Source organism: Acanthochromis polyacanthus, chromosome 10, assembly GCF_021347895.1.
Source record: "Acanthochromis polyacanthus isolate Apoly-LR-REF ecotype Palm Island chromosome 10, KAUST_Apoly_ChrSc, whole genome shotgun sequence".
Classification (NCBI taxonomy): Eukaryota; Metazoa; Chordata; class Actinopteri; family Pomacentridae; genus Acanthochromis; species Acanthochromis polyacanthus.
The window spans coordinates 38,182,597-38,198,457 of NC_067122.1; the positions used below are offsets into that span (position 1 = coordinate 38,182,597).

Here is a 15,861-nt window from a genome sequence, read left to right on the forward strand (position 1 = left end):
TCACCCCAAAAAATCCGATTTCGTTTCCCCCAAGGTACGACTTTTAGATATTCCGAGCTCGTATAGACCCCTTGCAGTGTTTACTAACACAAGGTATGCGTGCGCAGACCCGGTGCAGGAGCTCCTCCACATTCCACTTTAATTTAATGGGTGAGCCAGTGTCTGACGACTGGGGTGTCTCAGAGTTCCCTGAACAAGAACAGAAAGATAGCGTTTAGGAAATTGCACGTCTCAGCTTTGGCCGCATCAATGGGCTCGCTTTGAGAAGGCGGTGGTGGCTGTTGTTTGGGACAGCCGCCTCCTGCTGCCTGCCGGACACAGCCTCTTGCTGTTTGGATGCAGCGGATGGTGTGCTGTACTGTTGCTGCTGGCCTGGTTCCTTCAATGCGTTATCAGGCACTACTTTGACATACTGCACTGTCCTGCTAACGGGCTCAGGGCTTCTCCGGTATATCAGCAGGAACTGTGATATCAATGTAACGACTGCTCCGGAGAACGCGGAAATCAGTATTAAGTAAACCAAATGTTTAGCTGCGGTAACAAAGCAAGTTCCACCTGGTCGCTCTCACAGCTGCCATATCATCTGCTTTACTACGATTCTGACAGCTGACAGCACAACAAGAAGGCATATTTAGCGTAATATGTGCTTGCAATATCACGCCTTGGCCAGGTAAACAGGCTTTGTTTTGAACCGGGTCTGCGCGCGCAGCTGCCTAATTAAGTATGCATACGTCATGTCCTCCTACTGGGCGCTGCCCTGGACCCGCTGACCCTTAGACCCCCGGCTGAATTTTTCAGATAATTTCACTTTCCTCAAATCACATCCCTGCCCATGTTCTACAAGCCTTTCTTACAAATCGCCTTGAATGCCAGTGCCTTTCCTCTTCATAGAAAGTTCTGGAGCCAAAATCAAATCAACATCTAACCAATCATGGATGTGTTCCTCCCAACGGGTGGTGTTGAGCTTCACTCTCCAGGAGAGGTCAGAGGACCGATACCTTTAAAACTTACTCTTAGTTAATTTCTTAAATGTACAAATCCAGTTGTTCAACGTTTATGGTGATCACAGATCTGAAATAACACAGAATAAGTGATTAGAATGATACCAAACACAATATGTTTATCTTATGTGTTTTTCTGAGATAATAATAAAAGGTGTAAACATAAGAATAAACTTACAGATTGTAGACTTTAGGCTACATTAAAGTACATTCATAACGTAACTATAACACAAGCACATGCCTCCAATAGTAAGAAAAATAAGGCATAGTGAGTATATACACTTAGAGTATAAAGTCTCTCTGTGTCTTTTAGAGGAGGGGTGTTGGTGTTTTGTTTGTTCTTCCCCACAAACACTTCAGATTCAGTGTGTTCTTCTTCCATCCTGGTCCTCATTAACTTAGAATCAGAAGTTCAGATCATCACTCCAGTGGTGCTGCATTTCCTTAATGTTCTGATTTAAACTGTCCAGTTCATTATCCTACATACCAAGCTCTGTGTGTTCGGTAGGGAGATCAGAATGCCAGTCCTGCTGAGGTGTTCCTCACAGTTCACACTTTGACCCTTATCAGGTCGCGGTGGAGGTAGGAGGCATCCTGTTGAACCGTTCACGGTCCTTTATTAGCAAACGTCCGATCAGCAGATGTTCAATTTGGAGGTGAATTTTGGGTTAGCTGTTTTCTGAAATGGCGTCTTACCAAAATTACAGCTTTGGGAGAGGGTCTTTGGATCTTTGTGTGTTGCTCTGAAATGTTCTGCTCCCACTGTGAATCTGCACAAACATTTTTATTGTTTTGGTGACATTTCAGAGACAGCCTGACCTTTTGGGAATTCAGTCTAGCTTTCTAGACAGTCTGATACTACAATCAGGAAGCAAGAACTTTCTTAGCTTTGCTTAATTTCATTTGTATAAATATAATACTACTTTATGAACATTAAAGTCCAAAAGAACAGTAGTATTGGTAAGCCCAAGGACACTGCAGTATCAGTGACTCCATGTAATCAAGTCACTTCTGAGTACAGTAGATTGTGTTTTCATTATCATTCCTGTCTGTTGCATCATTGTTATCAACTGAAGTGATTAGATTTCATGTGTACAGTAACACTACTACAACAAATCTAATTTTATTTAAGCAGCCAGACAGAAAAACTCAATAAATATCTGCTTTACACTAGAGAAAAAAATGTTGTCGTTCTACAGTGGATACCGTATTTGGACTTTTGCTGAAGATGAAGATGTAAATTAATCTATATTCCCTTGGATTTACTGTTTTTTAACTCCATCCTGGTTTGTTGTAGATGTGGGCGAGCGTCTCCTTTATTCTGAAAACAATGATTCTGTTGTCATTGTTTGAATAAAACAGGGATTAGAACACAACTTCCTGTTTGATAGATAATAAATAAACCTGTGTTTCCTACTACCAGGTCATCAGGCGGTCTCAGGGTCTGGATGAGGTTTTGGCCCGTTTCGACCCGCAGACTGCCAGCAGCCACTTTGCAGCCATCCAGCGATGGAAAGCAAAGAGAGAGGTGGCCTGTCCACGGAGAGGTAGATAACAACGTTTGCTTTGGCAGTAAAATAATCTTATATCTGTGCTGTGCTGATGCCTGCCTGATATGTAATCACATTTTTTAGATTTACTGTATATTTAAGGTGGCTTGAACCCTGATTGTTTAACTTGGCATTTCAGACACATTTTATTTTGAAAACTGAACCATCACCTTGAGCTATTGTAGATCAGTAGGAGTCATTAGTTTGATCAGGAGAATCCAGGACAGTGAATTGCTGCATACCATAGTTTTACCTGTCCTGCGTGAATATCTGTTGTATAATATTTGTGTGTGTGTGTTTTGATCTCTCAGGAGCGTTCCTGCTGTTTTCTCAGAAGAAGTTGGCAAAACTAAAACAGACTGAACAAGAAGCTCCGCCCGGCTCCACCAGAGATCCTGCTGTACTTCAGGTATTTCTGCACAACAAAATGAGCATCTAAAGTCCACCAGCCTGAGGACATACAGTCATGAACAAAAGTTTCCATGCGCTTGTAAAGACCACTCCTGTACCTCTTTATATTTTATGACAATATCGATAAAACACGTGTCTTTTTCACAAGAAAACACCTCTGCATTTTGGTGCTCTTATAGATTTATTCTACGTCGTCTGGAAGAATGTCAAAATGGGTAAAAAAAAATATACATACAGCAACTTGAATTGTCATTTTTTTCATGCAAAGCTGTGTTAATCATATTTCCATAGCAGCATGGCCTCTTAGCTCCTTGGTAGTGATTGCAGTTGACTGCAGCTGCTGACTCTTCTACGGCAATTTAAATACGCCCCTTTATTCCACTCATTAGACTCAGCCACAAACACTACGGTGGAAAACATCTTGGCTCAGCAAAGATCTGGAAAAAAAAAATCATTGACTTAAATCAGGGAAGTCAATAGGAGCAATTTCAAATCGGCTACAGATCCCAAAATCATCTGTGCAAGCTATTGTTTCTCAGTGTAAAAAGCATGATACAGTTGTGTGTTAAAGACAGTAGTTACACAAGACGTTGAATAAATCTTTTCAAGAACCAAAATGCATGATTGCTTTTGGGGCAAAGACGCATTGATTGTATCGTAGGACTCCATCATACTCTGCCATCGTATACGAGCTCTTTACAAGCGCATGTAGAGTCTCGTCGACCCAAACTGTGGTTTCTGTTCCCTCCTCAGCTCCTACAGCAGTGGCGTGATCTGGATGAAGCCGGCAGGTCAAAGTACAGCAGGAAGTCCTCCCGCTGCCCTGAGCCCTCGCTGGGCTTGTTTAAGCCCGATGTCTGCTTTGGATCAGTGTCTGAAAACTTCCACGACATCACAGAGAAGTACCTGCAGAACAGAGGCAGTATGAGTGAAGACAGCGTGGACACACACAGGTACTGACTGCAAAAATATGTGTGTACTAGAAAAGACAACACAACAGTATGGAGATGAAACGTCTAATTAAATCCAAGTCAACTCAACATTTCACAGCTACAGTTGCTACATTACAGTGAGCAAATGTGGAGTTTTAATGTATTTCTTTGACTTCTTATTTCTCAGGATTACACCTTAAATGACCAAAATGAATGAGGGGTTGCAACAGAAAACCGTAGCCTTCCTTATTTTTGATTTTAACCTGTCCACAGTGCAACATGTTAGAAGAACACAGATTTACAAACATCAGGGGTGTTGAAATATACCAGTACTGGAAAAAAAAAACAATGATCTGTACAAAACATAGTGTTGATATCATGGCAATAATGCAAATATGATCGTATCTGAAACTAGACGAGCCCTCAGTAGAGGACAGAACCACGCCCATGCATGATACTCTGTATCAATTTTGATCATCCTACGTATATCCCTTCCTATACAAATGATGCACTATGCAAGAAATGTGCTAAGTGACCCCTGTGACCTTGACCTTGATCTGCTGACCTCTAACTCCACAACTGAGCAGGGGACCTTAGACTGATCTTCAGTGCCAAGTTTGATTATCCTGACTTCAGCACTTGCAGAGATATCTGAACGGACATACACTCACACATACATACTTACCCAGCCAGCCAGATACCGAAGCGAATGCAGTAACCCCGCTGATGTACACGTCAGGCGTGGTTAACCCTTTAAGCTTCAGTCAATTCCAGCCGTTTTCAGTACAAAAAATCGCTAATATTCTATTTTTAAATAAAAAAATTACGAAAAATACGGGGAATATTGGACGGGCATCGCGAGGTGCATTTCCTTGAAAATGACTGATTCGGGGATTTTATACCGACTTCAGGACATGTTTTGGACAAAATAGTTTACTGGCTTGTGTTATCTGGATGTAAAAGGTTGGATTATGGCCGTTTTTTGTGGAATCTTTTTTTTTATGTGTAATAATGAACCCGGAAATGTGAGTCGCGCTGTGTGCGTTGAAGCCGTGTATAGAGAACGGATGGATGGATATTCGTTTTTGTCGGACAAATGTGTTTTTCTCACCCGCTGTGGTAATCGCATCTGAAAGTGGTTTATACCGGCGGATTCATGAGAATCTAAGCTTTCCATCGGCGTATAGTGTTTGTATAATCGCGTTTGCAGCCGTCGGACATTCTTGAAATTCCTATGCAAATTAGTAGGTGTACCGCTGGCGGTACACTGAAGCTTAAGGGGTTAATAATCCAGAGCCAGTAATTATCTGGTTACACTCTAATATTGAAAACACAGTTCATGGTTACAGACTCTTCATCTTCAATCAGATAAAAAACACAGTAAACGAAGTCAAAAATAAATGACTGATAGCAATTTTTATTATTCATTTATAGATATTGTAATGATTTTGTTTTCGTCACTGCTTTTGGCTGTGAAAATCTGATACTGTGACGGCCCTAACCAGCTTTAACTGCACATTTTAAATAAACAATGAAATAAGATTTTAACTGGGAAAACAAGAATAAGAAATAAGAAAATAACATGAATAAGATCATTTTAAAAAGTACCACATTGATGGATCTACCAAATATTTTGTAACCCTCCTTTTATGACAAAATAAGATTCATTTAATTCTTTTTTTTTTTTTTAATTTTGTGCCAATTCACATGTCATCTCAGAACTTAACATAGAAAAATGAGGACCTTACAAATTAAAATTAAATTAAAACTTTAGTACCACTGTGTTCAGAAATGAACATTTTATTTGGACTTTTATAAATATAACTGAGCTTAAAATTGGTAATTATACAGACATTGTTGATTAAATCTTTGCATGTATACAGTGTATAAAAATATAAGTACATTTCTGCTGGGCTGGGCTCACTACCACGATGTATTTATAGAAATCGCCTGGTAACTCTGAAAGCTGAAGCAGAAAACAAACAATTTTCTTCCTAATGAGCTGCAGTTAATTCTGTAAAGCCAGAAATGAGTTTGTGATTAGGTTCACTTCCTGCAGTTGTTACCATGCACATCCATCTTCCTTATTTAGCTTCACCACTGATGCATGACAACGTTTAGCTTCTGCTTTATCACATTCACAGAATTGTCCCACTGAAAAACACCCATTTCTTCATGGCTTATAGTTTTTGTAATACAGCCATGGCCATAAGTTTGGACACAAGTACCATGATGCTTGTGAATCTTAGAAAATACCACAAAATTGTCACTTACAATATAAATACCAGTCATAGCCATCAACCAAAATGAAATATATTTCATTTTTCTCCACTCTCATAAAAGCTGCATTTTAGTCTAAACATGGCATATTGAGCCTTCTTACTGTATATACCATTGAAATTATATTTCAGCTCTCACACCTGCTTCAATAAATCCTCACTGTAGTTCTCTGACAATTCTCTTTCTTTCTGTTTTATTTCATTCTCCAATCCTATCATTGTCTGTTTATCTTGTTTCTTTTTTCTCGATGCTTCAGTAATAATTTTCCCCCATATAAATGCCTTACAAGCCTCCCAGACTGTGCCTATTCTGGGGGTAGAGCCAATATTAATCTGAAAAAAGGTTTTCTTCTAATGTCTGTTTAAATACAGTATTTTGTAGAAGGGATCTATTAAGTCTCCACCTATTACTCCTGATGGTCTCAAGACAAGTAGAAATACTGAGCTCTACCATGGCATGGTCTGTTAGTGCTATTACACCAATGGCAATATCCTGTACAGCTTCAACCAAGTTCTTAAAAATTAGAAAATAGTCAATTCTGCTGTATGATTTATGATTATGAGAATAAAAGGTGTATTCCCGTTTATTCGGGTTTGTTAGTCTCCAGATGTCAACTACTCCAACATCTTCCTGGAGCTGATGCAGTGCTTGTCTGCCTTTTATTGGGGCTGGAGAATATTTAGATGTATCTAATACGAGGTCAAGAGTCTGATTAAAATCTCCTCCCAATATTATATTACCATCTTCAAATGATCCCAAAGCCTGTTGACCTTATGGAAAAAATTGGGACTGTCTTCATTCGGGGCATAAATATTGCATAAATTTAGTCTCCTCCCGTTAATTACAATTTCAATACATATAAGTCGCCCCTCCTCGTCTTTGTGTTCCTTAAGCAGAACAAAGTTCAGTTTCTTATGTAAAAGTATTGCAACTCCTCTTTTACTGCTATCAAATGAGCTATGAAAACATGGCCCACCCATCCTCGTTTGAGTCTCATTGCCTCCGATTTCTTCATATGGGTCTCTTGGAGATAAGCAACGTCTGCCTGCCTCGCTTTAAGATAGAGAAGGCATTTCTTCAGTTTTGTTATGTTCTGTGTCCCATTAATGTTCCACGAAATCACCTTGATATAATCACTATTGGTCCCTTGTATGCTCATTTGCGTTATAAATCAAAATGTAGTGCCACCATTCAGACAGAAATATAAAAAAACAAACAGAGAAAAGAAAATACAAAACGGCCATAAACCTAACAAAACATTCAACAAATGTTCTCAACCACATCCCCAGAACTGGGATAAACAACAATGACCACCCCCAGCATTGACCCATAATCCCCCACAAAACCTGCTCCCTCCTCTTCCTGAGGGAAACCCCACCCTCTACCTGGTCCATGCAGCCCCTAAGCAGTGGTTACCCATCAGTCCTCCTATCGTAGTAAGTTATTTAAGCCCTACTGCATGCAACAAAATAACCCCACCTATTAAAGTTCTTAGGTATAACACTTGTTATTGCAGTTATTAAAATGAGAAAACAGAACTTGTGAATTATAACCACAATTTCCATGAAGGTTATTATGAAATATTGAACCTTTTTAATGAAACTAAGACTAGGAAAGCCCAATAATGTAATTTGCGTGACAAAATTAGGAATGTACATACATGAAACCAATACTATTTAACCATTTGTCACACATTTAGAGGTAAGCCTACCCCACAGTCACTCCGGACCTTCTGTCTCCTTCTCAAGGAACTTTTGTGCCTTCTTGTGGTCTTCAAATGACATCTTCTGCCCCTTCCAGGTGAAGAAGAGCCTGGCAGGATAAGCGAGTGTGACTCGTATGTCCATTGCGTGAAGTTTCTTCTGTACGTCTGCGAACTTCCTCCTCCTCTCCATCACAGCTTTCGTTGCGTCTGGGAAGAGTGAGATCTTTGAGCCTCTCCAGACCAGCGGTGTATTCTGCCTGTACCTCGTCTTAAAACGATCGGTCATGGCTACGAGTTTCCCTCCGCTGGTTGTGGTCCAGGGCAAAAAGCACGCTGTATCTCATTGTCAGCCAGCTGCACACCCAGTGCCTCAGTAATACACTGACGAGCTAGCATCCTCAGATTGTCCCCTTCATTTTCCTTTATTCCAATCAGTCGTAGATTCATAAGCCTTTCCCTGGTCTCTGCCTCTTGGATAGGCCTCTCACATTGCTTCTCTGTCTTCTGTAATTCAGCAGACAGCCTCTCATTTTCCGTCTCCATATGCAGAAACCGGTCATCAGCTTCATCTAGCCGCTCGAGTATGTTGTTAATATCCGTGCTAGTTTTAGCTTGCGCTGATTTAACACTGGAGACATCCTCTTGTAGCTGTTTAAGTATGCTGCTAAGTTGCGCCATCTCCTGCATGGTTTTCTCCAACGTAGCCTGGAGTCCCACCAGGGTATTCATGGCCAAGCCAGCTGCTTCGTCTGATGATACAGCCTTGGGTACTGTTAGCTGTTACTGTTAGCCACATTAGCCTGGGATTTAGCAGCTCTGCCCTTCGACGTGGTTGCCATGAATGAGATTAAAACACTGTCTAAACACATCAAACTTGTTCGCAGACTTGTTGTTCAACACTTCACACGCACCTACACACGTGGACAAAATTGTTGGTACCCCTCAGTTAAAGAAGGAAAAACCCACAATTCTCACTGAAATCACTTGAAACTCACAAAAGTAACAATAAATAAAAATTTATTGAAAATTAAATAATCAAAAACAGCCATTACTTTTGAATTGTTGATTAACATAATTATTTAAAAAAACAAACTAATGAAACAGGCCTGGACAAAAATGATGGTACCTCTATAAAAGATTGAAAACTATTTGACCAGAGTGACATGATTAACTCAGGTGTGTCATTTAATTGACATCACAGGTGTTTCCAAACTCATAATCAGTCAGTCTGCCTATTTAAAGGGAGACAAGTAGTCACCCTGCTGTTTGGTGAAAAGGTGTGTACCACACTGAACATGGACAACAGAAAGCGAAGGAGAGAATTGTCCCAGAACATCCGAAAAAAAATTATAGACAAACATCTTAAAGGTAAAGGCTATAAGACCATCTCTAAACAGCTTGAAGTTCCTGTGACAACAGTGGCTCATATTATTCAGAAGTTCAAGACCCATGGGACAGTAGCCAACCTCCCTGGACGTGGCCGCAAGAGGAAATTGATGACAAATTGAAGAGACGGATCGTTGGAATTGTATCCAAAGAGCCCAGAGCAACCTCCAAAGAAATTAAAGGTGAACTCCAAGGCCAAGGTACATCAGTGTCAGATCGCACCATTCGTCGTTGTTTGAGCCAAAGTGGACTTCATGGGAGACGACCAAGGAGGACACCACTGCTGAAAAAAACTCCTAAAAAAGCCAGACTGGAATTTGCAAAAATGCATGTTGACAAGCCACAAAGCTTCTGGGAGAATGTCCTTTGGACAGATGAGACCAAACTGGAGCTTTTTGGTAAGGCACATCAACTCTATGTTCATAGACTCAAAAACCAAGCATACGAAGAAAAGAACACTGTCCCTACGGTGAAACATGGAGGAGGCTCCGTAATGTTTTGGGGCTGCTTTGCTGCATCTGGCACAGGGTGTCTTGAAAGTGTGCAAGGTACGATGAAATCTGAAGACTATCAAGGCATTCTGGAGAGAAATGTGCTGCCTAGTGTCAGAAAGCTTGGTCTCAGTCGCAGGTCATGGGTCTTCCAACAGGACAACGATCCAAAACACACAGCCAAAAACACCCAAGAATGGCTGAGAGAAAAGCGTTGGACTATTCTAAAGTGGCCTTCTATGAGCCCAGATCTGAATCCCATTGAACATATGTGGAAGGAGCTGAAACATGCCATTTGGAGAAGACACCCATCAAACCTGAGACAACTGGAGCTGTTTGCTCATGAGGAGTGGGCCAAAATACCTGTTGACAGCTGCAGAACGCTCATTGACAAATACAGAAATCGTTTAATTGCAGTGATTGCCTCAAAAGGTTGTGCAACAAAATATTAAGTTATGGGTACCATCATTTTTGTCCAGCCCTATTTCATTAGTTTGTTTTTTTAAATAATTATGTTAATCAACAATTCAAAAGTGATGGCTGATTTTGATTATTTAATTTTCAATAAATTTTTATTTATTGTTACTTTTGTGAGTTTCAAGTGATTTCAGTGAGAATTGTGGGTTTTTCCTTCTTTAACTGAGGGGTACCAACAATTTTGTCCACGTGTGTATCTATTCCTTAGGGCCTAAACAATGAAATGTTCATGAAAATCAGGAGTATCTTCAAAGAGGAAAGTTCTAGGCAGCCATCTTCCTCGGCAACATCATGTGACTCCAACAGTGATCAATATTTAAATAATCATGTCAATACATGTTCTCTTCAGATCTGACATTTGCTGTGCTTTCTCTCCTTTGCTGTAAAATGTTTCTTCTTTTCTACAGCCTTCGCCAGCTGCTGCACTACAAGTGGCAGCGTTCTCTGTGTGATCCGGGTGAAGCCGTTGGTCTGCTGGCTGCTCAGTCCATTGGAGAACCCTCCACCCAGATGACCCTCAACACCTTCCACTTCGCTGGCAGAGGAGAGATGAACGTCACTCTGGGAATTCCTCGGTAACGACACCTCCTTACTAAACTTTACCTTTCTTGTACGTATAAAGTAATTACCCAGGACTTACAGGGGGCTTGTAAAACTGCAAAATCTTACTTATTGTGAGTAACTTTACAAACCAAAACTAGGACTCTTAAGGTTTTTCTACCTTTCTGGCATCTTAATATGTTGCAGAAATGAACTTTATCAACTAAAAAAGCATTTTCTAGTCCACTGTTTGATTCCACGCCTCTGAAAGTCAAACTGAAAGTGACTGTTGCATGCCTGTATAATCAATGTGTTGACTTGCCCTGTTAACATGAGTCAGCCCACAGTTCAAACCAAGAGTGGCACATTTTCAAAGTAAACTGTGATTAAAACAGAGACACAGAGACTGACCTAGCATTAATAGGAAACCAAACTATTGGCTCATTGCAGTAAATATAATGTGTGCTCTCATTTCACATGAGATAAAAATGAAATCTGTTAATTGAAAAATGCAAAAAGAGAACTGAAGTGAAAAACTGCATCATAGTGGAGTCTGTTAGCCTAGCCATGCTAGATCCCATGTTTCTGACGGCACAAGGGTCTAGGGAAGCTCGACAGGGAGGGAGGCGGGCTAAAAGGTTGTCTATCAAATCCCTCTGCAGCAATTGGGTAGGTATACAACCAATCAACGCAACGAATAGGCTGACGTGGTTCCGAGCGCACCGGCGGATTGTGTGGCTAAGTCCCATTAGCTTCCCAACCAGCGGAGCCGCGGAGCCAACTGGTATATTAAGGATTTGCCATATCCCGTCGGCATAAGTCCAAATACGTCTTTCTTCTCAATGAAACACTTCAGTGCCGTCCTTTGTTTATCTTTCAAGTTGAATTTTAGTTTCAAATCTTTAAGGGCTGTGGCCAAAGCCGAGTCGAAAGATAACTGTTTATTGTGCGCCGGTTGTTTCTGTCAGAATCGTCACGCCTCTGTCGTCACTTCGTTACGCCCGCCTTCTGACTCTACACTTCATGACGATTGGTCCGGCCAGTTTTAGGAGAATCCAGCCTCGAGCCTTATGGAGGGTAACTAGACCCACCCTGGCAGAGAATTCAATTTGTTGCTGTGGGTTGTCTAGCGCGGCTAGGAAAATACTCACACTTGCTATAAAAACTGCAGTCTCATGATTAGTTATTGGCTAAAAGTGATAAATAGTACATCGATATAATAAATACATGAGAGGGTGAATTTGTGGCATTAACATTTGTGAGTAGTGACCATATTTATTTAGTTATTTATATATATTTTAAGGCTTTATAAACCCTCCCCACACACTGCAGAGCAACAATTAATTATTATTTTATTTTTTATATTGTTTTCAATTTTTTAGGCTACAAAATGCTTATTGTACCTCAAAAAAAACTTGAAAAATCCATTACTCATCATTACAACAGGTAGACACCATCGTAGCAACATTAGATGCAGAAAAAGCTTTTGACAGAGTAAATTGGAAAACTCTCTTCACCAATCTTAGAAAATTTGGCTTCGGGGACTCATTTATTCACTGGATTAAAATTCTGTACACTTCTCCTTCAGCCACTGTCACCACCAGTGGACTAACCTCACAAAGTTTCACGCTGCACTGCTGGACGAGGCAGGGATACCCACTCTCTCCTCGCTATTCACCATCTTTATAGAGCCTTTAGCCGCAGCCATACGGCAGAATGTCCGCATTACGGGAATTCAAACCTCCCAAATTCAACATAAGATTAGTTTGTATGCGGACGACATTTTACTGTTTTTACAAGACCCTCAATCGTCCCTGCAGGAAACAGTGAATGTCATTGAATCATTCTCCAAGATTTCAGACTACTCAATAAACTGGAACAAATCCTCTATTCTTCCACTACACAGCACCAGATGGGATGCAGCATGTCATACATCACTCATCCCTTTATGTTCAGGCCACATCACATACCTGGGCATTAATATTTCTTCCAGGCTGTCAGAGTTAATTGCACTAAATTTCACCCCTTTGCTTAAAACAATAGACAGTGACCTCCAGCGCTGGATGAACTTACCATTGTCCATTTTAGGAAGAATAGCAATCATTAAAATGAAAGTACTCCCAAAAATAAATTACCTTTTCTCAATGATTCCAAGTCACCCAACTCTAACCTGGTTCAAAGCTTTAGATTCAATGCTCACTAAATTTTACTGGAAAAACAAAACACCAACAATCAAACTTGCAACTATTCAAAAACCAAAATTGCAAGGAGGTTTAGATGCTCCACACATCCACCACTACTCTTTAGCAAATCAACTGCAACATATATACAAATGGACACATCCAATCCAATCAGATATCACCTGGTTAGATATAGAACAAACAATCTGTGAAGACATAACTATTTCAGATCTCCCATTCCTCAGTCAAACCAACAAGCATCATCCTTGTTTCAAAGCAGGGACAATAGCCTCGACACTGACAGCCTGGTGGAAATTCCACAAAATTACAAACTCCAGCCTCGCACCATCCACTTTTACTCCAATCTGGCATAATCTGAATTTTCAAAGTAATAAACACTTAACCTACATGCATGCACTGAAAAAGACATCACACATCTTAAACATATTTTTCACAGTAACACCCTGGTCCCCTTCCACCACCTGGTCCGGGAGTTTGGCATTGGGAGCAATAGCTTCCTACAATATCTACAAGTCAAATCATCTGTCCAATCCAAAATTAATATTACCACCATCAATCTGTCTCTTCCTCCATCAGCTACGGACTTTATTAACAGCCTTTCTCCAAAAAAGCTTCTCTCCAAGATATATAAAATAATAATACTACAGACTGATAAATCTATTACATTGCCCTCCAGTAAATGGGAAGAAGAACTCTCTATTGCTCCTGATGCCGACTTCTGGGCTACAATCTTAAAAAACATCTATTTGATGACCAAAAATGCAAACCTTCAGCTCATACAGTATAAAATCATTCACAGAATTCACTACACTGCACATAAAATGTCTAAAATGGGTTTCAGGACAGAAACATGTTCATATTGCACACAAAACTGTCCTAACACCTATAATCATGCCACCTAGGAATGTGCACCCATTAGACAGTTCTGGAAAAAGGTCACAGAGTCCCTATCCCTCTTTCTGGAAAGTCACATCCCACTATCTGCTACTATCTGGTATCTGCTTACTTGATGACGTATTTTCACTTAACTTTAACACAGGCAAAAATAGAGTTCTTCTTGTGGCCCTAACCATCGCCAAGAAAACTATCCTCTTAAACTGGAAATCAAGGAATTCCCTACATTTAGCCCAATTGAAAAACCTCCTCTCTGACTACATCTCCCTGGAAAATCTAACTTCTCCTTTCAACAACACTGCAGATAATCAAATTCATTGGTCACCTTTTCTTGATTTTTTTTGCACACCTAAAAGCACAAAAACGTAAATCTCACCTCACCATAATTGTTTATTTACTTCTTTTTTTTTCTGCTTGCCAATACCCATACACACATGCACCTACACCCACACCCACACACGCACAATACACAAAGTAGCGCTGCCCTTTGCTCTGTCTGTTGTTTTTCTCTTCCTTTTAAAATAGTACACTTTCCTGGGACCTCGAGACGATAATTATACTCTGGTTATGGTAGTCGGGGGCAACTTTCCATCTAGGTACCCAGACCGGACCCACTGCCCTGTGGGGCCCACTGGCCTGGTCTCCTCATGGCATGCTGGGGTGTTCTATGGCTTGCCTCCTGTGTCCCGGAGCTGCTGGATCTATGTGTAGTCAGTGGGGTCTGGGGATGGCGCTAGCCGCTTCCCCGTGGCGCCTTGGCCGGCCCCGGGGCTTTGGGGTGGGGGACTCCTCCGCAGCGGACCCATGCCTCTTCCTTCCTGCTGTCCGCCCCCGTGCCCCTTCCCTCTTCCGTTCGCCTCGCTTGTCCCCCTCCGACCTCCTGGCGGTCCGCTACTGGTGCCTGGCTTGCCTCTGGGTTGGGGGCCCTGATGCCGCAGCCCACGGGCCCACCTGCCAATTAACAAGTTTGGTGTGGGGGCCCAGGCCTGGATGGGGCAGTCTCTGGTGTAATCATGGGGCTGGGGTTCCTCATGGAGGGTGTCGTCTGGTGCCAGTCCTGCCTCCTCTGGTGGGTCGGGGCCTGGGATGGGCCTGGGGGCCGCTGTTTCGGGGTCCTGGGGGGGTCCTGTGGTCATTACGTGGGGGGGGGGGGGGGTCCGCCTGGGCTGGGTTTTTCGGTGGGCGTTGGGTCGGTGGCTCTTGTTCTGCAGTCTGCCGGGGGCGGTGCTCCTGCTCGGCGTGCCTGGCCACGGGGGGTTGGTCTGGGTCGTTGCCTGTGAGTCCTGGGGCTTGCTGCTGGGGGGGCCACTGGCACCACTCCCACGCTCCCCCCACTTTGTCTTGGCCTGGTGGAGCTGGCCCCCATTTGCCTAACCTCTTAATTTGCACCTCACAACTCACACATTGCACTGTACATATTTTCACCTTGGGGCACATACACAACACTTAAGGCTCTTGGAGTCGGGGGTGGTGGGGGAGCGACTACCTCGCCCCCCTGCCTCTCCCGTCCTCCAATTTTAATTGCACTACATACACAACTCTTGGGTGGGTGGGGGGAGTTGGTGGTAGTAATGGGAGGGGGGCCCAACCTGTTTTGGGTTGTGTCCACTTTCTGCCCGCCTCTCGCCTGCCTCACCTGCCCTCTGTTTTTATTGCAACACTACATCCACTTACTGGGGGCAGGCAGGGAGAGGGGGGTCGGTGGGCTCTCGCTCGCCCTGTCTTTCCCCCTGTTTTAATGCACCACATTATACCTAGAGCACTTAGTCACGGGGGAGGGAAAATGTATCTTTGTTAGGGAGCAAAGATACAGAATAGCGGGGACAAGGGGTGTTACACGTTTTTTGGGATTGGTGGGTGAATGGGGTCCAGCTCCTTATGGCCGAGGCTCTGTGCTGGGGAGTTCATCTTCATCTACTGGGACGGTGTCGGTGGATTTCATGTGCGGTCGGGCTCCGGGCCCTGCGGGTGGGGGCCTGGGGCGGCGCCCGGC

General features: G+C 42.4%; 1 protein-coding gene across 1 annotated transcript in view; it reads left to right on the forward strand.

Moving 5' to 3' along the window:
• The window catches only part of polr1a (RNA polymerase I subunit A), a 57,473-nt gene that overhangs the window by 27,909 nt on the left and 13,703 nt on the right, over positions 1–15,861 (forward strand). Inside the window, 4 exon segments of the mRNA XM_051954947.1 lie at positions 2,425–2,548; positions 2,863–2,960; positions 3,716–3,915; positions 10,641–10,808. Coding sequence (XP_051810907.1) covers positions 2,425–2,548; positions 2,863–2,960; positions 3,716–3,915; positions 10,641–10,808 — 590 coding nt within the window.